Genomic DNA, 22,697 nt, shown 5'->3' with positions numbered 1-22,697 from the left:
GACCAGATTGAAGTATCACGTCACTCAGAGGAGTGACTGTACAGAAGTCCTTTCCCTGTTTAAGGGTCGATTCTTCCCGGGCTAGAAGGCGGCCACGAGGACCGCTCGCGCAGATCACTTGAGGACTAAATGAGATGCTGATGTGTTTAGAACATCTGGACCCTGTGCCGTGGTAGCTGTTAGGAGCATTTGGGTTTGGGGAGATGTGCGACGTACGTCGGTGTGCGGGTGTGTCCGTGGTGTGCGTGGGGCACCTCCCAGCACTGGCGGCGCTGCACGGTGAGCCTGCGCCATCCCGAGGTCATGGAAGAGATGTCAGGTGCTTCCTTAAGACCTTACGTCTATTTAGTGATTTATGATTGTTTCAGGAACCTGAAGGCAAGTTGATTGTTGAAAGAGAATGTAAGAGAACTGTTGAATGTAACTCTTTTTGAGGTGTGGCAGGACTGGTTACGCAGGCATGATTTCATACTGTATCTTAAAAAATCATTTTTCTACTTGAAAAATCCAGCCTGAGATTGCTGGAAACTCTATTCCTTTAATTCAGTATTAATCTCATGATCTTAGACCTACAGTTTTCTCCGCTATGATCAGTGCTTAAGCTGTATTTGGGTTAGAATTATTTTTAAATCTTGATTTTCAGACATATCACAATGACTTAGATTTAATGATCATCATGAACAAACAATACTAAAAATGATGTGATGATCCTGGCTCTTGACTTTGCAGACAAAGGCTCTGTCTGATGAAGTTCGCACAGGGTTGAGGGCGCAGGTGGTGCGTGTTTCCTGGCGGGGAGGGGGGTGGCCGTGGCCAGCGACAGAGGCCCTCACGGCAGCGTAGCCTGCTCAGTGCCCACGCGTGGGCCGGTGGTTCCTCAAGGCTTTTCCTCTTTTCCCTGATTTTGGGTGAAGAGTCCAGGAAGGCTGCACCTGGGAGAGCTGCCCCGTCTGGCTGCGCAAGTGGTTAACAGGACGGGGTTTAGTGACTTAAGACTTCTGTTTGGGTTTCGAAGAATAAATTGGTTACACTTAAAAAAAGAAAGAAAGAAAGAAAAAACCCTCCATGTGAATGCTGTGGAACACGATGCTGGCTTCTCTGAAGGAGATCTTAGTGTCTAACAGCACATGGTGATAGATGTCAGTGTTCATATACAGATCGTTAAGTGTCATCATTTGTTTTTTTAATAATGGCATTCCCAAAGACAACTTCCAGGACCCAAGAAGTGGAAATATCCCAGAGCCTATGAAATGCAGCATCACAGATGAGGAGGACACTCCCACCATGAAGATGTATGAACAAAACTGGTGCTTGGTGTGTTTTCAGGATAATCCAAAAAGCCTTGAGGAACTTCTAGCGTTAATGGTATATGGATGCATTTGAATTGTGCCTCAAAAAAATCCTGCATGAATAGTAATTTTTTAAAAATATTGGCCAGTGTGTTGAAAACAGAAGAGTATTTCTCTGTCTGACATATTCTTTAAGGCATCTTGCTAAATGTTTTGGCTTAAAATTTTTAATGTGTTTTAGTTTCAAGAAAATCTGATTAAAGATGTTGGTAAACTTGGTAGCACTTTTTAGAACAGAAGATGATTAAGATACAAAGGCAGAAAGGCAGAAACCGTGAAGTTCGTGTCGTTTTTGGCTGGGCAAGTCACTTATTTGCTTGAGACTGGAACACAGCATCAAAGTTCATAATTTTATACTTTTAAGTGAAAGCACAGAGAACAGCAGCTGTTGTTTCCTGGCATTTCTCTGAGGAGATATTTAAACTTAAGTGTATATATTTATTACAGAAAAGAGTTTTATGAAATGACCTTCTTTCCCTTCCCTGCATTTACATTATGTTCCACTGACTCTCTGAAGCTAACTGTGGGTACTTTTTGTTTTAGTAAAATAGGATTGGAATGCAATCTTCCTGAAATTTTCCATAGTAGAGTATAATTTAAAAAGAACACAACTCTTTAATTCCCGTAGCACGTATTTTAAGAACCCCGTTTACTCATAAAGTTATGCCAGGTACTGGTCTATTTCCCGAGGGGCGAATCATCATCCCTGAACTTGGGGAAGCAAGGGCTTCTCTTAAACGTAAATACAAATTCTATATAAGAGTGTATTTCCACTCAGTGGAAACCACACGCGAAAGTAAAGTTTGTTACTTACCTGCTTATGATAATTATCTCCCCTCAGGAGGTCAGTCACCATAAGACCGCTCTGTGGTTCAGGCTGGGTTAATGGGGGGCGCTGGTGGCGCGCAGTTGGATGGTCGCTAAGTAACTTACATGCGAGACTCGGACACGAAGATCAGCACGTTTTATATTCTTCAGCTGAAAGTCTGCCATGTCACTGTAGTATACAGGGCTGGTTATTCAGCGTTTCGTTTCTCGTGCTTAGTACATCCTAAAAAAATCTTTGACGAGTAAATGCCAGAAAACTTTTTTTCTCCGTTGCGTGAAGTAGCTGCTTTCTGAGGAACAGGAATAAAACACCCAGTGTGAGTTGCATTGGATCCGGAAAAGGAGATTGATAATCCTCATGGTCTGGGAAGGTGGTTGCAGTTTCAGAAGCGGTCTGAAAATTAGGGCAGTGCTTTGACCCTAACCTACCAATTTGCCGTCTTACATTTTATTTATTTATTTTTTATTAACATATAATGTATTATTAGCCCCAGGGGTACAGGTCTGTGAATCGCCAGGTTGACACACTTGACAGCACTCACCGTTGTCTCATATTTTATTAATAAATGAGGGATTTGTAATAAATGAGCCTATTGGCTGTTGGCTGCTTGTAAGAAGACCCCCAGTCTTCGCATTTGGTTTGGTGCTGAATGCTAATCTCTTTGAATTACTTTATCTTTACTCAAAGATTCCTATGTTCTGGTGTCCTGCAGTTTTTACATAACAAATTGCAGAGACCATTATGACAGAAACTTACTAGAATTTAAGAGAGTAATTATATAATGCAGCGTCCTTTCTATAATTTTTCATTTCATTGGATTTTGAATGACTTTAATGACTGATGTCTCAAGTCATTTTCCTTCGTGATGTCTTGATTTCAAGACAGTCTTTCCTTTCAAACTTAATGGAAACTCTGGAAGACAAACGCTCCTAAGCTTGTCAAGGTACAGATGCTGATGAGGAAAGAAGTATTTATGTGTAATGAGAAATATACCCATTTCGGGGTTTTTTCAAAGATGATTTTTATGGGAAGGGAAGGTAGGTTGTTTTCTGAAATTTCCTGTGTGTTAGGTAATGCTGCCCTCAGAGGGCCAAGGTGAGTAAATTCATTTTTAACATTGAGAAGCAGCTTTTCTGCTCTTTATCTGACCGATAAACTTGCTTTAGGGAGGAGTGGGCTGCTTTGAATAATTGAATAGTGTTTGATTTTTCTCTGTTTTTGAAAAATCTTCGCTGTCCCTGCACTTGCGTGTGCTGACCACATCAAGCCCATTCAGTCCTTTTCTCAGAACGTGAAGGCAGATGACAGGCCGCAGACTGCTGCTACATTAGCTCTGTTTACAAAGAGGTTAAGAAAGTTACCTAGGAAAGTTAAGAAGGTATCACTTGGGTGTCTTTTGCTCTTTGTCTCTTGGATCACAGATACTCTGATACTCAGAATTATTTGAACCACACTTTTGAATATCTAGGCGCATTTGTTGAGATGGAAACGTTATATTCCCTTCAGTTTTATAAACATAAGCATAATCATATCTTTACAGTACAAATCAAGAATTATTTACTTCACTGGATATATAGTCATTTATGTAAATGTAAAATGTCCTACCAGTTGAAATACAGTGTTGTTCCTATGTATTTACGAAAGTCTGGCATTAATGTATGGTTTAACACATATCCAGAGTGGTCAAGGTTAAATGATTAACTTGCACAATAAAAAAAGGAAAAGTGAGAAAGGCCTGGTACAGCAAAGTTGTATATTCTTGTATATATATATTCTTGTATATATATATATATATATTCTTGTATATAGCTTTCTGTATATGCTAATGTTTTATGAGATAATTGGAAAGAAACATGGAGACGTCTAGTAGTAGACCCAGTGGAATGCTTGATTTTTTTTTCTCCACAGAGCTACTCGATAGTGCACCAAGAAAGACTGTTTCTGGGACAGCATTCTTTCTCTTTAACGAAAGATTTCCATTGGTTGAGCATAAATGATACGTAACTCATTGTTATCGGTAATAATGGGGGATGAAAATAGGATATAAGCAGAGTGAATAACAAAAATTGAAATTTTATCCACAAGAAAATCAGCATCTACTCTGCTCAGCTAATGTGGAACAGTGATAGTTGGGCCAAATGAGATTAACAAATTACACTTTATTTTCAATACTCCACTTTTGTTTAGTTTAATATGCTTATGTATATTAAGCACTCGCTACATCTCTTTTGTGTAGCCGTACTTTATTCATTCAACAAATGCTGTGTGATGCTTAGTATTAGCCAGATGTTGTTCTGTGTACTTCATAAATATATTTCTTTTAAAGATTTTTATTTGTTGGAGAGAGAGACAGAGACAGAACATGAGCAAAGGGGAGGGAGAGGGAGAAGCAGACTCCCCACTGAGCAGGGAACTTGATGTGGGGCTCTATCCCAGGACCCTAAGACCATGACCTGACTGAAGGCAGACGCTTAACCCACTGAGCCACCTAGGCGCCCCCCTCATAAATATTAATTCAGTTCTTCTAAACTCTTGTCCCCATTTTCCAGAAGAAGAAGCTGAGGCACAGAGATAGTAAGCAATACGCCCAGAGGCTTACGGCTAGTTAGTGGCAGAGTTGGCATCTGACCTTCCGCGTATGTGCTTCCCGCCACTGGTGTCATACACTCCCAGCTTTGAGGGCCTGAGCAGTGTGGCAGAGCAGAATTTTGTTTGCTTTAGCAGATCTTTACTCCGATCCCAGCTCTGTCCTAGGTGTGTTAGCAGTGTCTCAGAGCCTCTCTGTGGCTGTGCCGAGTGAGGACACCTTGGCACCTGTCTCTCCATGGCGCTGTGAGGAGGTCGCACGGATGAAGCCTGAGCTCCGTGCACTTACATGTCCCCTTCGTCTTGCCTTTTGTACTCCTTCTGTTCCCCACTTACCTGCTGTGAGACAAGTCCTGGTCCGAGGACTGCCTGGGAAAACACAGAGGGGAGGAGGCAGGGGTTGGGAAGGCCATGGAGTCAGCCCTAGAGGGGTCGAGTTTGTGGTTTCATGTGGTGTCATTTGGGGTCTTGTGCTGCTGGAAGTTTATTCCAGGAGACATCAGTGCCGTCTGAGATAAAACCCTCTTCTGTTTCATTGGGTTTTGCTCTACAAGGCAGCGATTTGAATATAGGGCTGGGAGGGTCGGGTCACCTGAGGGTTTTCTCAAGCGGCACAGGCCTCCTTGCACGGAGGAGGCTCCAAGCCAGCTCTGCCTGCCCCACTACCCCGGGGGGACACCCCGATGGCCGCGTATGCTCTCCATCAGACGTGTTCTAACGGACACATGGACTGAGCCGTGCAGCCTGTGTTGGGGGAGACTTCTGTTCCAGAGAGCTTTGCTGACACACAAGCGTGGCTTATGTAGGGTTAGGTTTGTTTACTCAGCTAAGGGGTCAGTACCAGCCTGCTCCGTGGTAGGTGCCGGTGATGCGTGGTGGGTGGGTTTGCGTTACAGACTCCCACCTCCATATTTGATATTCACGAAGGCTGTTGACCGCAGCGCACAGATAATGTAGGAGAGTACATTAATTCAAACATTTAGGGAATGTGGTGGGGCGAAGTGGAAAATATTTCTAGTAAAGAAGTTGTAAAATGTCATCTTTTAAAATTTGTCCCTGGCTACTTTGTTAAAATAGTACAGGAACCACTGGGTGTTCAGTGCAGTGTGTGGCGTTGGAGACTTTTTGTTATCATGCAGAAAGCAGATTAAAAAGAAGGCTCTGCTTTCACAGTCTACAAGGGCGTAAATGTAAGCAAAATAATAATTTAGCTCACATTTAACCCAGCAGGAATCTGAGTGCAGATTGAGTAATTCTCCACAACATATCTACTGCTATGTAAACTAATCTCACGGTTTATTCTTCATTAAATTGCCAAGATGCTGTTTTTCTGTTGGCTAGTTCACATGGATGCTTTTTGTTCTCTCTCTCTCCTCTCTCTTTCCATTCACCTTGCTTTTCTCTCAAAACTGAATATTCTAATTCTTTTAAGATGTTCCTGTGCTTAAAAGGATAATTTGTAAGTGTCATGGTTTTGGTCTGAAGTATAATGTTTTTGAAAAACAAAGGGAACTGAGATTTGACTAATTTACAGCATACCTGGAAACAAATACCAGAATGCTTAAATAGATAGGTGATCATTGTGCAGTTTTCTGGAAAAGAGGAAAACGATGAAGTAGGTAAAGTCCCAGCAGGCCAGCCATTCCAACCTTGGAGAAGGTCGCACTGGAACATCTGTGGTATTCAGCGTGTGGGGCCTTTTCTCGTCACTGCCTCAGTTCCAAAGCTGAACATGGACCCCAGCCTTCTTCAGGAAGGAGATATGAAAACTATACCTAATATAAAAATGACAAGTTCATGCATTATGCAGTGGAAGCACAATTTCTTGACTATAATATACTTTTCAAAATAATCATGAAGGAGCATATGTGGGGAAGCAGAGGAATGTGGGTACATCTGGAAAGCTTTTAAGGCATCTTGGAAGCACAACGCACAATCACCAAAATTGTAAACACCTTCCATCTGGTCCATTGCAGTGGTAACATTGACCAGTACCAGAGCAGACGCATCTCTCAGTGACCTTATGTGACAGCCAGACAGGCAGGGGGAAATGATCAGAAATAGTTGAGTGTTTTGCAATATGACCTCATTAATCAATACTGTGCAGAAAACCAGGAGAGAAACAGAGTGCATGGGCAGAATCTTGAAACTTGAAAGGCTTAGGGGTGTTTCAGAATACGCTCAGTGAAAGAAGCATCGTAAAAGATTCCCAGGCCTCCCTATTGTTAGGAGGCTTCAGAAAGGAAGGGGTGCACGGCCTGATCCTGGAGCCAACACAACAGCAAACCAGCCCTTCCACGAAATGTCGAGGGATTCCGTGCCGCGGTCCCTGCTGGCCCTTTCCCGCGGGAGCGCAGGAGACCGCGGGTGTCCGGAGACCATTCCGCAGGCACGTGGGCTGCCAGTGGGAACTGCCACGCGGGGCAGATGTTGCCACCCCTCCGTGTGACTTCCTAGATCACGAAGAGGGTTTCCGCTTCGCATCCTGATTGCCCAGAGCATCCGCTTTTCTGCGGTTCCTTCTCAGGGCTGCGGGCTGCTCTTCCAGCTGCGCGCCGGCGGGTCCTGCCCGGGACGTCGTGCCGCGTTCTCTGCGCATCGTGACGCTCGCGGATGTTACTTTTGAATGGATGAGTCTGTCGGAAGCCCGTTTTCCCCTGTTCTGGTAAAAGTGTTGCGAGAACCTTTGTTCTCTGAGCTGTGGTGCTTTGAGCTATGAACCGTACTTGAGAATAAGGGAGCGGGCGGAGACCCCACCCAATTTCTGGAGACGCCGCCGGAGCGGGGTGATGGCGGTCAGGGGATCGCACGGATGCCACTGCAAAGGGTGGCACTTTCAGTGTACCCAAGGGCAAGGGAGAATATGCTTGAAAAGACTTAATGAAAGGGGAGCGATAGCCCAAACCTAACGTATATCTAGGAAGCTCGTGGAATATGCAAAAGTACTTTGATTTTTCAAAAAGTTTCGTTTCTGATTGTCCCTGTGAGTTGAAACATTGTTACTAGGCTAGCTCATTGCCATGTAGAGAATAGAAAAAAAACTCTTTAGGATTTATTTTCAAGACACTTGTAAGAGAGGACGATGATAATTTCAGTGAGGGATTCTACTTCTTTTATTCCCTGGGAGACATTCATAGGGCTTTTACCTAGATCTAACTGGACTAGAACACTTGCTGTCCACCATATAAAAATGGAACAATTTCAAGGATTGCAAATGTTTTATTATGTTTATCACCACACTTTTCTGTAGTTACTATATTTGGCTTCATGATTTTTAAGATATTTAAGACATAGCACACTATCGTGAATTATATATTCAGTATTTATTTGTTTGTGGTGCCAATATTTAATTATGAACATCCACTAGTGGAAAAAAGATCTGCTATATTTTCTTTTAGGTGGTTCATGTGTAAATTTGGTTGGCATCTGTCAACAAGCAATTATATATGTAGCTATATTGCAAACCATGACATTAATTGATTTTTTTTTATACCGCTACCAGCTTTAAAACCTCTTTTTGTCTTTGGTAAAATTTGTCCTGTGAAGACTTTTATTTAAGACTAATGCTTTCTTAAAGTCATATAAATCTATTTTGACAGAAAGCTGCCATTTTTGGATTTAAAAGCTCTTCTTGGGGGGTGCCTGGGTGGCTTGGTGGGTTAAAAAAGCCTCTGCCTTTGGCTCAGGTCGTTATCCCGGGATCCTGGGATCAAGCCCCGCATTGGGCTCTCTGCTCAGTGGGGAGCCTGCTTCCCCCTCTCTCTGCCTGTCTCTCTGCCTACTTATGATCTCTGTCAAATAAATAAAATCTTAAAAAAAAAAAAAAAGCTCTTCTTGGGAAATTTTAAATTATTTGATTTTCATTTTACTGAAATTATTAAAAATAATTCAGAGAGACCCAAGACTTTAGAGCTCTCCCTCTCTCTCTCTCTTTCTTTTTTTGGAAGACTAGTTACTCCGATATTCTTAACCCTGTCTCGAAAAAGAAGTATGTATTAATTAATTAATTAATTTTGATGTGATGTGCCTTTTCATTTCTTTAGAGAGGATTCAAGTTTTATATACCTGACACTAGCTAAAGAGACTTTTTGGGGGGGTTGGTGATAGAGTAAATTTATTACTGATTGTTGCCTGTTGCCTCATTTATGACCATATTCCTGAGTGAGCGTACTGCTCAGTAGTGGGATATTTAATGCAGGGCTGGGGATGAGCTGTAAATGTTAGTGCCATGAATGACAATGGTTCCATTTCACAACAACAAAATCCAGCTCGTGCTACGCTCAGGTGAGTGCTTTCAAGTCCTGTCCTTGTTGGTGCTTTTATGCTTCTCAGGTTTCAGATCAGGAGGCTGGGAGTAGGGAGCTTCATGTTCCTACAGCCTAGAAGTGGAGGAGCCAGGATTCAGACCCCCCCAGGCAGGGAGGCTGCAGGCTCCACTCCCCTGAGCATTATGTTGTCCTGCCTAGAGCACCTGAAGGGTGAGGCGGAGCCGGGTAAGAACGGAGGCCCCACTGGAGAAGTTTCTTGATCCTGTAGTGACCATGACTCTTTGTTGTGACTTTTATTATAGAACATAGCATTTGTCTTATGTCGGGTTTCTTTTTTTCTGAAAATGTAACCCATATGCCTTACTGCCTTGGTAAAATGGCCAGTTGCTTGCTTGTGTAAATCCTGTTGGCTCTCCCCCTCTGCAAAGGACGAAGGTGTAAGGAGGTTATTTGCTATTAACAGACAAAGCAGGTGTTGATATTACTCATTTTCCCCTCTGAGAGGACAAAGGCGAATAGAAATATATCTCATTGGGGATTGTGATTAAACACTAATGTAAAATACAAGGAATATGTATTCTCAGGAAAGCTGAGCTTAGGGTTGTTTCGGCTTTATGATGAGACGGTGGTGCCTCCTTCCCGACGTACTCTCGTCCCTTCCTCCCAGAGTGATTAGCTTGGGAGGCCTGTGTGATAGCACGTGTGAGGGGTTGTTAGTAATTTCAAAAGCTGCGTCTCCTGGATCTCTTAGAGAAATCAGAATTTCAGTTTGTTCGCAGTACAGCTGTTGGTAACCAGCATCATTCATTTTCCTCGAATTTTATCCTAGGGAAGTAGCTTATTTTAAAAATGACGCTTAAGCATTTTGTCTAATTAAATTCTATATGATCAATGTGTAGGATTTGTGAAAAACAGTGCTATGCTTGTACAGACTTCTTTTCAATTGGATTCTATCTATATCTATTTTGATAACATCTTGGTTTTTCCACCTAAATGTGCCTGTGCCAGTGGAGGCGAGGCCTCCAGTAGATGAGGGAGTCTTTCTGTGCGCTCTCAGCCTGTATGTACTTGACTGCGCAGCTTATCGTCTACTTCTCGCGAAGTCAGAGTTGGTACCAGGTTCTAGAGCACAGCCTTGCCGTACAAATGCATGAATGCATGAATCGAATATTCAGCATAATTCACTTATGGGGGTACAAGCTGAATCATTTCTAAGGGTCTTTTCTCCACTTGTACGTCTGAGCAAATCTAGGCACATCCTGGTTATTCTAGATGTAAGACCACTGGAATGTTTTCACCACTCTGCTCTCAGTCCTTAGACATAACATTTGCACCTTTTCAAAGCTGAAGTCATCAAAAAGTGCGGAGGCAGGAGCTGGAAGCGCGATTCTCAGTGACGTAGCCGTGAAACAGTCTGCAGCAGGGGAGGATTATCGAATACGAATGAAATTTGAAATTAGGTGAATGGTAGGAAATGAGTGCTGTCAACTTCCAGGGGATAACCCTGAGGTGAATGCTTATTGCTAGTAATGATGAGCCACTAGAAAACGCCGTCAAAATATTTAGGTGCAAAGTGAGGGTGAATTTAAACTTGTACCATCTCCCATCTGAGGTTGTTATTAAAGATTAAGCCTGAGATCCTAAATATTATTTGTACTCAGCTGGGGAAATCAAGAATGTTCTCTGTGGCCAACATCCACTCAAAGACACTGAGGTTTTTTTATTTAGTTGTTTGAAGAGCTTACAGAAAATAAATTATTAAGTAAAGTAAGAAAGTTGGCAAAAGTCCAGAATCTGAAGTCATTAAAACCAAGTAAAACTGTGACCTCTAGTAAACAGCCTCTTGTAACCCCACATTTGACAAATAGGATTCTGTCCTGTTGATAAGAGTGAGATGGGTTTTTTCCTTTGTGTTTGTAAGGTGTTAGCTAAGCGTCTCTATACCACTGATGCCAAGAACTTAATCAATAAGGTTTTGTTTTGTTTTGTTTTTGGTTCTGTAAACAAGCCTTCGGTTAGAGTGCTAAGAAACCGCATGAAGTTTTCTAGGGCCGCGGTAACAAATTCCAGCAAATTGGGTGGTTCACAACAAAAGACAGTGACAAAGTCTCTTGGGATTCTGGACACCGGAAGTTAGAGCCAGGGTCAGACTGCCTCCGGAGGCTTCGGAGGAGAATCTGTTCCTTGCCTTTCCAGCTCCTGGTGTCCGCAGGTGTTGGCCGGCCGGTGGTGCTGCCCTGGTCCCATGGCCACCTCCTCTCAGCGTGTCCCAAGCCCCCCGGCCTCACGCGTTCGGGGGTGTTTGTGATTGGATTTGGCTCACCTAGATCATCCAGGATAAGCCCCTCTTGTCAAAATCCCTCACTTCATCACCACTTTGGCCATCTAAGGTACTCCCAGATCCCAGGGATTGGGGTGGGTACATAATCTTTTGACGGGATCACCATTCAGCTCACTAGAGAAGCCAAAATATCGGGCTCCCTGTTGGGAAATAACGCTGTTTCCAGTATCAAAGCACAGGTACTTCAGAACCATCAAGCCTGCAGCCAAGGAGCGTGAGCCAGAATTGACAGCATCCTTCATGAAGGCAGATAGAAAGTGGGGAAGAGACTGTGCTGGAAACCCCGTCCACGTGTGGCTGGGGCCCTCTCTGCAGGCTTATTCTGATACACGTAGAAATGTTGAATCGGTGCCCCACAAATGCAGCTGCTTTTTTAAACAAGACTTTCGCCCCGTTACGACAAACTGCTTCTTAAATTAGTTGAAACCTATGGGCTATAAATACCAAAGTATGGTACAGCTTGGTTTTAATACAGCTTGTGTAAATTTAGGTGTAAATGCTATGTTTAAAATACAGGATGCGATTGACTTTTAGCAATCTCTCTCAAAAGGATGGGTGGCAGAGAGGGCACCTTTGTTCCGAGCACTTAGCCCCATAAAAGCAAGGACTTTTTGGCCATATTTTTGGAACGGCCTGAGAACATGTTTCTCCTCTAGACGCTCCCTGCCCCAGCTACCGAGTCAGTGAGGAGACTGTTCGGGTCCTTTGTCATGACCAGCTGGACAAGGTCCCCGAGGCAGCAGGAACAATTGTGCTTTGCCATCAGTGTGCCTGGAGACCTGCCGTGGTATCCTGGAAAGCTATGACTTTTTCTATTCTTTGGAGCTAGGAATCATCTTCTTTTGCTCTGGGCCTAGTAGGTGGCAGTAAAGCTTGCTTTTTTGCTTTATTCCCTACCTTGTGAATTTGAGTCCTTGGGAAGGCCCGGTTCTTTGGCAGAAAAAGAATCCCTTCTCAGTTCCACTTCTGGAACTAGAAAATAAATATTTAATTAGACCAGCATATTATGCTATTATATGAGCTTGACTTGAGAATGTTCCTGGGAACCTATAAAAAAAAAGGATCTGCTTTCAGGAAGTACTCTGAAGCCTTCTCTGAATTTTAGGAGGTGCCTGAAACCTGGTGTCATACTGGAATAGCAAGTCCAAGAGTTCGAATTCTTGTGTTTTTCATTTTTTCGTCCAATACTGTGTCTCTGGGACCCAGAGCAAATAAATAAGTAGATGTGCTCTGAACTTCTTCTTGGGAAGTCCATTCATATTATAAACAATAAAAAATCGAGAGTCTTAAAGTCGGGGATCCACTGTTAGCTTTCTGTGACAGTCCGATTGTTGACTGATTTTACTGAGTCAACTCAAAATTATTAATCAAAATTTGTAAGAAATAATAATTTTTATTTTTACCAACGATGTAGATTTTGACTTTTCAGTTTTCTTCCTGATTGCGAATGACTCCTGCATTGTCTTGGTATAACGTATTATATGTCAGGGATACATAAAAATTTATTTTTAAAAGACCTTTTTGGCAACCAGAAGTCTTGCTATAGACCACATAAAATATTCTAAATTTCCTAAGATCTGTTTTACAAAAAAGATACAAGATTTATGTGATGATATTTCGTGTCTTTCAACTGAGCATGACTACATTAGTGGCTGACAGGAAGTTATTCTTAGAAATGAAAATTTGATGTTTATTTCTTTTAATTTCATATTTCTTGAATATATGTTTTCAGTACTTTCATAAAATGAGAAACAGCGCTATCCTATTTTTCTTTTAAATTTTTAGATGAATTTCTTTTATTTTATCTTTCTTATTCTTATTAAACTAGTACTTATTTTTTTGCTTGATAGACTTGGAGCATCTATACTGGTATGAATCTTCTATTGTTTACAGGAGCGTTTGGAATCTAAATACGATATTACTAATTAGAGATTTGATACCTAATGATGTTAAATTTTATATAGGAGTCCATAAGTAAAAATGGAAAAATAAAATAAGTACAATCAAGAAAGGAACTTGCTTCATCTTTGAGATGGGAACTGTGAATTTAACATTGTGGTTTTACAAATTTGGCATGTGTTTGTTAATATTAAGACCATATATTTTCAGTAAAGTGAAGTGAGGAGGGGAGTCAGGTTTCCTTTTTCTTTCCCTGTCAGTGCCTCTTCTGTGCTGGGTTAATATGCATCTCCTTCATGTGTTCAGTCACTTGGTAGATGACTACTCAGCATCTACCCAGTGGTAAACACTGGGGTGGGTCCTTGGAGTGCATCCCCGTAAGGAAAAAGAAGTGACAGAACTTAGGACCAATGGGGAAAATCAAGTTTTGAAACAAAAATTAGAACCTATCTGCCATTTTGAGCTTCGTGGCTTCCCAGTGCTTGCTTTTCTGATGATACTTGACCAACAAAATGTATCAAGACTTGGAAGATCAGTATGACTCAGTGGAGCGGTGTTTCCTAAAGCACCCATGTGTGTTGTTGCACAATCATGCACAGTGTCTAAACGATTCATTCAGTGTGTAATAGAGACCAGCGGCTTTTCACGTAACAGCAGGTTCCTTGACATGCTTTCAAATTCCACACCGCAGTTAACCTTTCAGAAAACGTCAAAGAAAGAGAGTCATAACTGTCTGAATACCCCTGCCCTTTCCGGCTGTGTACCTGTTGAGCCAGCTCTCTTTCCTGTATTTTATTTTTTATTTATTATTTTTTTTTTTAAAGATTTTATTTATTTATTTGACAGAGAGAGATCACAAGTAGACAGAGAGGCAGGCAGAGAGAGAGAGAGAGAGGGAAGCAGGCTCCCCGCCGAGCAGAGAGCCCGATGCGGGACTCGATCCCAGGACCCTGAGATCATGACCTGAGCCGAAGGCAGCGGCCCAACCCACTGAGCCACCCAGGCGCCCTCTTTCCTGTATTTTAAACCAAAACAACCTACCACGGTAGACTGAATACAGAAGCAGGTATGAGAACCTGGCTATCTTCTGTGAAGCCAAACATCAAAGAGATTTTTTTAAATGGAAAGAAGTTGTGCTCTCTTGCTGATTTTTTGTTTGTTTTAAAAAATATAATTATTTTCATAAAAGTATGTTAGTTATGTTACATGTAATGAATTTATTGTTATTTTTAAAAGAAGTAATAAAGACATTTAAGTTTTCTTTTCGGTTCCTAAGGCAGTAAACATAGATGTAATCTACCTAAATAGATTGTTGGAATTGTCGGTGGTGGCTAAGAGTGTAAAGAGGTGGGAGGTAAGGAGCTTGAGAATGGCTGATCCAGAGGTGCACCCCACATCTGAAATGTATGTTGGGGTGAGATTATGATATGGAGGAGCTTATGTTTTATGTTAAGAGACTTGAATGGGAAGGAGTCAATATTTTTGAGCAGAAAAGCACTGGAAATCAAAAGTGGTACACACAGAGGGTTAATCTGGAGGGGACAGATGCGTGAAGATGGAATGGGGGGAGAGCAGGACAGGGGGCATGAACAGCACAACAGCAGGCCAGGTGTGAGGGCCCTGTTTGGGTTGGGCTAAATGAGAGATTGTGAAGGCAGTGCTGGCCCAGCTGAAGGAGAGGGAACTGGCCCCATGTTAGCTTGAGTTGGATAACTGAGGTCCAGGGAAGAAGCTGGCTTGTTGGAAAGTGGAACTGGGTTCAGTTTCTTGAGGGACTGTGATTCGGCATTTGAGATCGAAGAACCAGGTAGAAATACCCAGTAGAGAATTGACGATTACGAGACCAGAGAGCCTTCCATACCTTACGGTGTCACGGGGCACCTCTCTTTCTTAAAATTCAGATGAGTCCCTTCTTAGGTACGCAACTTGTGATCTGGTTGCTAAAAACGTCTGGTAGCTAGATGATGGCTTTTATCAAAATGTGATACATACGCGTTTATTGGCTGTTACGTGCTTGGCCTTGTACTGTGTGTTCTTATAGTTATTACTGTTTGTGTGAGTGTGTGTGTGGTTTTTAAGCTCTGTTAACTCATGTTCTTTCATTTCCTTGACTTATTTACAGCATTGTACAGAAGATAATTTCCCTATTCAGAACAATAAAATGTTGTTTAAACAAGTTATGATCAAGATTTAACAATGAAAACAGACTTTACCCCTTTTCTTCTTAAAAAATGACACAATTAGTCAGTAGTACATGGAAGATAAACATCTATTTCATGTTCCTCCTTATGATAAGTGTTTTTCATCGAAATTCCTTGATACTGTGTGTGATTTACCAAGGCTTTTTAAAATGGTTGAAAAATGCTCTAACAACCATCTGATAAAATGAAAAACTGAATAAAATGTGTACTCAGATGAATGATTCTCTGAAGAAATAATGGTGCAAATGAATTATCAAAGTGTGAAATCATTAAAAACAAAACATGTTTGAGTTTTTATTGAATCTTAATTGCAGGCTTATGTATTTTCTTTTGTAAGCTATGTTAAAAGAAAATTGCCCAACTAAATTTTTGGAGGCCAGTGTTGTGGGACATATATTGTACCATAATTTATTTTTCACATAAAAGCTGCTGTTCATTTTTTTCCTCCAGCATTAACATGCATGCTTTCCTCATGTAGGAGAATATATAAAAAACTGGAGGCCAAGATATTTCCTTTTGAAGACAGATGGCTCATTCATAGGATATAAAGAGAAACCTCAAGATGTGGATTTACCTTATCCCCTCAACAACTTCTCAGTGGCAAGTAAGTTCCTTATAATTGTTGATTCACCTTGTATTTATCTATATGTATGACGTCATGTGCCAGCTATCTTACGATATAGGAGAAGCCTATGAAAAAGTTTAGGTTTGTATTTAAGTTCAGGGAAATTTTCAGCTTTGATACAATTTTAGTTCCTTAGCATAGCGATTATTGATTATGGTCTTATATAAGACAATATGGTTGAATATAGAACTTAAATGTGATAAATACAATTCCCGAAATATGTACCTCAAGTTTTTCATTATAAAATGTAAGCAGGAACCTTTGAACTCTGTTGCTAAGTGAACTTGGTTGTTAAGTTTGTTGCAGGACTTGGTACATTTCTAACTGGTTTCCTGTCGGGATCTTAGCTCTTTTCAGTTGCTCACAGGATGAGAAATAAGTGATTTACTTGAGAAATTGTCTTCTGGGGAGATTTTATGTTCGAAGTTCAATTTTTCTTCCTTACATGTATCTAAGAAAAATGTTTGTAGTGAAAATTTTTTTAGGAATTATAGATTTTCTTGACCATAAGCCCAGAATAAACTGAAAGATGCTGCTGCTGGTGATTTTGGCAACGGTCCCCCTTGCTGTGTGATGACCAGGCTCTCCGGGCTAGCTGTATTCCTGATTACTCAACGGAAGTGTTGTTGGCTGTTAATTCAGAAATAAAGCATTTGAAAAAGTTACATTAGGTTAAAATAAACTTGCATAAGAGCTGAAGTCTGTACCATTGAGATGAACTCTTTAGCCAGACACCATTCTTAATTTTGATTTTGGTTGTATGTTGTTTTCTGTCAGTGACATTTGAAACAGAGAGGAAGGTAAAGAGTAAAGCAAAAAAACAAAATGAAAAATATCATCAAAAAGCAGCAACAAAGAAATGCAAGATAACGAAAGTCCTTGAATGTTATAAAAGTCATTTTAAAATTGGATAGAGCCCCAGCCTTTTTTATGGGTACCATCTTTTAATTTTTTTTTAAAGAATAAGATAAAGCAATAAATCAAAGGGTTTGTGAAATCAGTTGAGTGGCAAGAACACTAACTTAAAAAACAAACCCAGACACCTCTCTGTTTCTATAAATGGAATCTTATGGAGGGATTTCATTTTTTAAGAAGTGAGAACACTGTTAATATGTATGTATTAGTTTAAGGAAACCATTCCCCTCTCCCTCCACCCCACCCCCCAGAATACTCATAAGTTATTATGACTTTCTTTTAGTAGAAAATGATTTTCAAAACTCTGTTGTCAATTGAAATAATGTCTTGTATTTTGTATTGACTTAAGAGCACATTTTCATTCTAGAGATCTCGTGGGCGAGCATTTGCTTTAAAGTGATAGAAATTGGCTTTTAAAACACTAACAGCACACATTATTTCTGACATAAAGCCACTGCAGTTTCTTAGTTTCTCTATTTTCCTAGCAAATGGTATTGGTTGTCTGAAATAATTTATAAAAGTACAGAACTCCTGTATCTGCTGATCAAAATGCAGCATTTTTTTGACCTTATGAAATTTCACACCCCAACAAGTTTTAAAGACATACTGTATGTCACAGTCTGCCAACATCTGCTCCCACACTTCCACTGGCAGAGGCTGGAATAAATGCTGCACTCTTGGGGAGAGATCCTGCTTAGTGACTGACAGTCAGCCTAGCCACGAAATAAATATTAGTCGACATCTGTAATCTTTGCTTCTGTCGTCAAGTAGTTGTAGGTAATTGACTCAAACGAACAAGTGGAAGTTGTAGACCAGCTTCTTCATTTTCAGAAGTGTGTTAACACGGGTCTTACACCAGATAAACTGTTTAAGGTTGATGGTTCTTAAGACTTGACCTACTGTGGTCTTAAACTGACATGCAGAAATGACGAGTAGTGAGTGAATGGACGCTGGTTGAGGAAGTCGTGCCAAGTTCAGCTTTGCCACAAGGCATGAGTATGACCATGGATGGGTCATTCTCTGAAGCACTCAGCATCATGGGAACACTCGGATGTAATGAACTTCAAGGCCCTTTTATCTCCTACGAGCTATGGTTCTGGGAGGGGTAGTTTGAGCGGGCCCCTGAGAGTGAATGGGAGTTAAGCGGGAAGAAGGATATTCCAGGCTGAGGGGGACAAAGAATGTTTTCATGAGACATTAAGAGAAGGAAGAGTTGGAGCAAGGAAGGGTTACTTGGCCAGCAGGTTCCCCTCTGGCCCTAGCCCCCTTGAGTAAGTGAAAAAAGAGATGATTTTACTGCATATTTCTAAGGGATGTTGGGAAATGTAACATACATATATTCCACTGAGAGTTACAGGAGTTCCCTATTTTTCCTTATAATTAAAAATATTCCTTCAAATTTAATGTATGTAGGTTTTACTGCAATTTGACCAAAATAGGCTTTTTTATCCATCTGAAGAAATGAAGTAGGAGAACCAGCAGGAACTGGGGATCCCTCTTTCCAGTCTTCACTGAATTTCACATTCCTTCCTTTTTGATCTAAAGTTCCCCAAAAGATGGTGTGCGCTCCTTGTTTCTGGAATCCACTGCTGTCTCGCTTTCTCTCTCAGTCACTTGATCAACACCAGTCTCCGTAGTTCTCCAGTGACCACCTACCTGCTCAGACGAGCAGACACTTTTCAGTTGTTTTTTTCCTGGGTCAGCACCTTGGGCTGAGTTTCGTACCATTGGTCCCCACTTCTCTCTTGGCATGACCTCTCCTGTTGTGTTCTGGGAGGTCTCTCTCTCTCCTGCTATTCTTCCTTTATCTGTTGGGTGGATTGTGGTATCTCCGTGGGTTCTGGCCAAGGATGCTTCTCATTTTGTTCCCTCTCCCTGGGGCAGGGGGTGGGGGGAGGTCACATGGACTTGGAAGGTTTCGTACGAGACATGACTTCAGGGCACCAGGGTGCTGTATTCAGCCGGCTGCTGGACATCTTGCTCCGGGTATTTCTGGGCCTCAACATATCCTAAGTGGAATCCAAGATAATCTCATCAGTTCTCTCCGTATTGGGTATGCCAGTTCTGTCTTGAGCAGAAGCCTGGACCCATTCCATGCCCGCCACCCCCATCGTCACCCTATTCCCAGTTCATTGGTTTTTACTGATTTAGCTTCTCAGTTTTTGAACTTCTGTGCATCCTTTCTTATGATCACCCTGGAGCAAGCACTCACCGTCTCCATCAGAGATACGGAGTCCGATACACTGCCTCTAGGTTCTACTGCGTGCACCACTACCTCTCATGACTGTCACAGTGACCCTTGTACAGGTCCGTTTGACTCTGCATTTGCCCAGATCTCCACTGCCTGCTGGAGGAAGTCCAGCTTCCTCCGTGTGTCCTGCGGGCGTCCCCTCATTCTGACCTCTGCTTTCAACTCTTGCCTCTCGTGTCCTCTGCTGGCAGGTCGCACTTCCACTCTGAGACTTTGTTTATGCTGTTCCCTTTCACTGGACCGTTCTTCTGTCCTCTATTTGTCTGGATGATTTGTTTGCATCCTTTAAGAATTAATTCAGATTTAAATTCCCAGCCTCATTCCTTGCTACATCAGTTGTCCCTGCCCTTCACAAAGCTGTTCTCTTTTGTTGTTACCACATTGTTTTCGGGTTATTTGTTCATGTGTTGTATCTCATCTACCAATTTTGGGGTGAAGAGCCTACTGTTATTTACTTTATATCTCCTAGTGCCTGCGTATTGGGGTTTAATAACCCATTTTTGAATGAATGTCTGAAAACATCTAGCCCAGATTTTTCCTGTTTTAGATGAGAAAAAGGAGGCTGTTAGAAATTTAGTGATTTGGTTAAGGTTGCTTTACTAGGTAGGGTAGCCAGGTATCAAGGTTGGAATTCCAATTTCTCTCCTGTCATTAACATTTTATTTCCCTCCTCCGCCCCCATTCTGGACTGTTTTCTCTGGATTAAAGATCTGATTTGGGTCAGAGTTCCAGTACTTTAAATTGCTGGATATCCGTTGGCCTGCAGAACGTAAACTCTCCAGGCCCTGTGAAATGTGGATAAAAATCTTTGATCTTCATCCTTCTTTGGGTGGATCAAATACGAATGTACGTGAAGGTACCTTCTAAAGGGAGTGCCGAGGACATGTCAGTAAAGTAGTAATCGTTTTCCAGCAGAGTGCATCTCTAATCAGAATTATGATCTATCTGGCCAGGTGCTCACTATAGACTGAGATGACTAGGACTCCTGGTCTACTCAAGAGTCAGTGGTCTTTTTTTTTTTTTTTAAAGATTTTATTTATTTACTTGACAGATAGAGATCACAAGTAGGCAGAGAGGCAGGCAGAGAGAGAGAGGAGAAAGCAGGCTCCCCGCGGAGCAGAGAGCCCGATGTGGGGCTCGATCCCAGGACCCTAGGATCATGACCCGAGCCGAAGGCAGAGGCTTTAACCCACTGAGCCACCCAGGTCCCCCAAGAGTCAGTGGTCTTAAACATTTTGACAGTGACCCCCCGACTCCAAAGTAAAACAGTTTCTCAGCCAAGAACTTGAAGATCTGTCCATATGTCTTGGGGCTCATCCTACTTTTGATCTACTTCCTTTTACTATCAGTGGGGGCAGGGGAGGTGCCAGCCAGAGTGGGTCCTGAGCAGCACCTCCTCGAATCCCACCTTTTCAATGTTGGAGATTTTGTCCCACTCTGAGGATATCTCTTTCCTCTCTGATACCTTTCTGCAGTCCTTTTCCAAAAAATAGGTCGGTCTACATTTCTTCAACCAGTTTTTAAAAGTGAAATGAAATGTTTACGCACTAACCCATTTTTCTTCTTCTCTTTGTAAGAAAGTAAGGAAATTTGGGGATTTAAACCTACCAAAAAAGCCGTTTTTACCTCTGAATAAATACTGGACGCAGATTTTTAAATATGTAGAAAAATCGCTTGGTTTCGACTAATGGTTTCACTCATGCTCATGGGGATAGAGAAATTCTTGTGGCTTGATTCTTAGTCTTATATAAAGTATAATACAACCTAGAATAACAACCCTATAAATCTAGAATAACTCTACAATATATAAATGTAGAAGGATTACAAGAAAAAAAAAGGATTACAAGAGCTCAGAATCGGTCACTTTTAAGGGGTTGACTGACCATTAGAACCACACTAGACACTAAAAGGAGCATCTGTCATCGACTCTGGAAGACGTACACAAAGAACACACAATAGTGGGAGGAGAGATGAGGTCTGTTGCCAGAATGAATTTTATAGAAAATAAATGGCTGTAGAAGTTGAGGGAATAGATAAAGGGAAGTTAGGGTGACTAGGGGAGTTTAACAGGAGCACTGAAGGATGGGTGGTATTTAAGATTTTGGAAGAAGGTGGACATTCACAGTAAGGTTAACGTAAGCAAGCATATGAAGTCTGGAATTAGTGACTAGCTTATTTTGTGAATAGAATAGACAATATCCTGGAAAGATAGAGAATTTATGTTGGAGAAAAAACAAGATTAGATACCTTGTGATCAGATTGTAAAAGGTCTTGAATACCAGTCTGATGTTTTTAGTGGAAACTAGTTGGACACTTTTGGAGGCTCTTAAGCATGAGGTGTCCAAATTAGTATTTGATAAAAACAAAAAAGGAACCTACCTGCTTATAACAGAAGGGATTACATCCGCAGGCAAACCATGCCTTTCCCTCCATGAGTCTGCCAGTCAGCAAAGTATTGTCTTGTTTTCCTTCCTGTGCAGTCTCACTCCCTACTACCGTCTTAGTTCAGTTCTTCATCAGTTCCTGCCTGGGCTATTTTGACGGTCAGGAGACTAACTGATCTCTTGCCTCCACATATTCTCCTCTCTGGAGTATTTGAAAGCAATGCATAGGATAGATTCCTCTTCCAAAGAAAAAAGTTCTTTTGCAGGTATCATCTCCTTACTCAGAAAAATCCCAGATTTCTCCCTTTTTCACAATAGGAAGATGAATTGCTAATTTTTAATTTTTTTTAAAAGATTTTAGAGAGAGTATGTGCACATGTGAGCAGAGGGAGAGGAAGAGAATCTTCAGCAGACTCCTCACTGAGCACGGAGTCCTACTTGAGGCTCAATCCTATGACCCTGAGATCATGTTCTGAGCCGGAATCAAGAGTCGGAGTCTTAACTGACTGAGTCACCCAGATGCCACTGTATTTTTTACTATTATTATGTACCAGCAATTAAACACTTGCCCAAATCATAACTGTGTTTCTATTCTATATATTTTCAGTATTCCTTGTTTCTTCTCTTACTCTGTAATGTTCCATACCTTTTCTTTTTGACATACATTGCTACATTCTGTTAGGTTGAGTTATATATGAAGTTCTTAACCTCGTTTTTGTTTCAGTGATTTTTTTTTTTTTAAGATTTTATTTATTTATTTGACAGACAGAGATCACAAGTAGGCAGAGAGGCAGGCAGAGAGAGAGGCGGGGGGGGGAAGCAGGCTCCCTGCCGAGCAGAGAGCCCAACGCGGGGCTCGATCCCTGAACCCTGGGATCATGACCTGAGCCGAAGGCAGAGGCTTTAACCCACTGAGCCACCCAGGCACCCCGTTTTCGGTGATTTTTAAACAATTTTATGTACTTGACTGCTCGAAGATGTGGTGCTCTCCCCACCCCACCCCAGCCCAAAATGGGATCAGATTTTTAGGCAAACAGAAAGTTCTATCT

The 22,697-nt window shown here is 41.6% G+C and overlaps 1 protein-coding gene across 3 annotated transcripts in view; it reads left to right on the top strand.

Annotated features, from left to right (window-relative positions):
- Positions 1-22,697, top strand: part of AKT3 (AKT serine/threonine kinase 3) — a 303,338-nt gene that overhangs the window by 115,508 nt on the left and 165,133 nt on the right. For 2 of the 3 annotated variants that reach the window (XM_047705805.1, XM_047705807.1), the window contains one exon: positions 15,952-16,077. In XM_047705805.1, the coding sequence (XP_047561761.1) occupies positions 15,952-16,077 (126 nt within the window). Of the gene's footprint in view, positions 1-8,987; positions 9,049-15,951; positions 16,078-22,697 lie in introns of those variants that run through there. The other variant, XM_047705804.1, reaches the window with a different exon arrangement.

The sequence above is a fragment of the Lutra lutra genome, chromosome 15, assembly GCF_902655055.1.
Source record: "Lutra lutra chromosome 15, mLutLut1.2, whole genome shotgun sequence".
NCBI lineage: Eukaryota > Metazoa > Chordata > Mammalia > Carnivora > Mustelidae > Lutra > Lutra lutra.
Note: the sequence above shows the minus strand (reverse complement) of the source record. Positions and strands in the feature narration are given on the sequence as shown.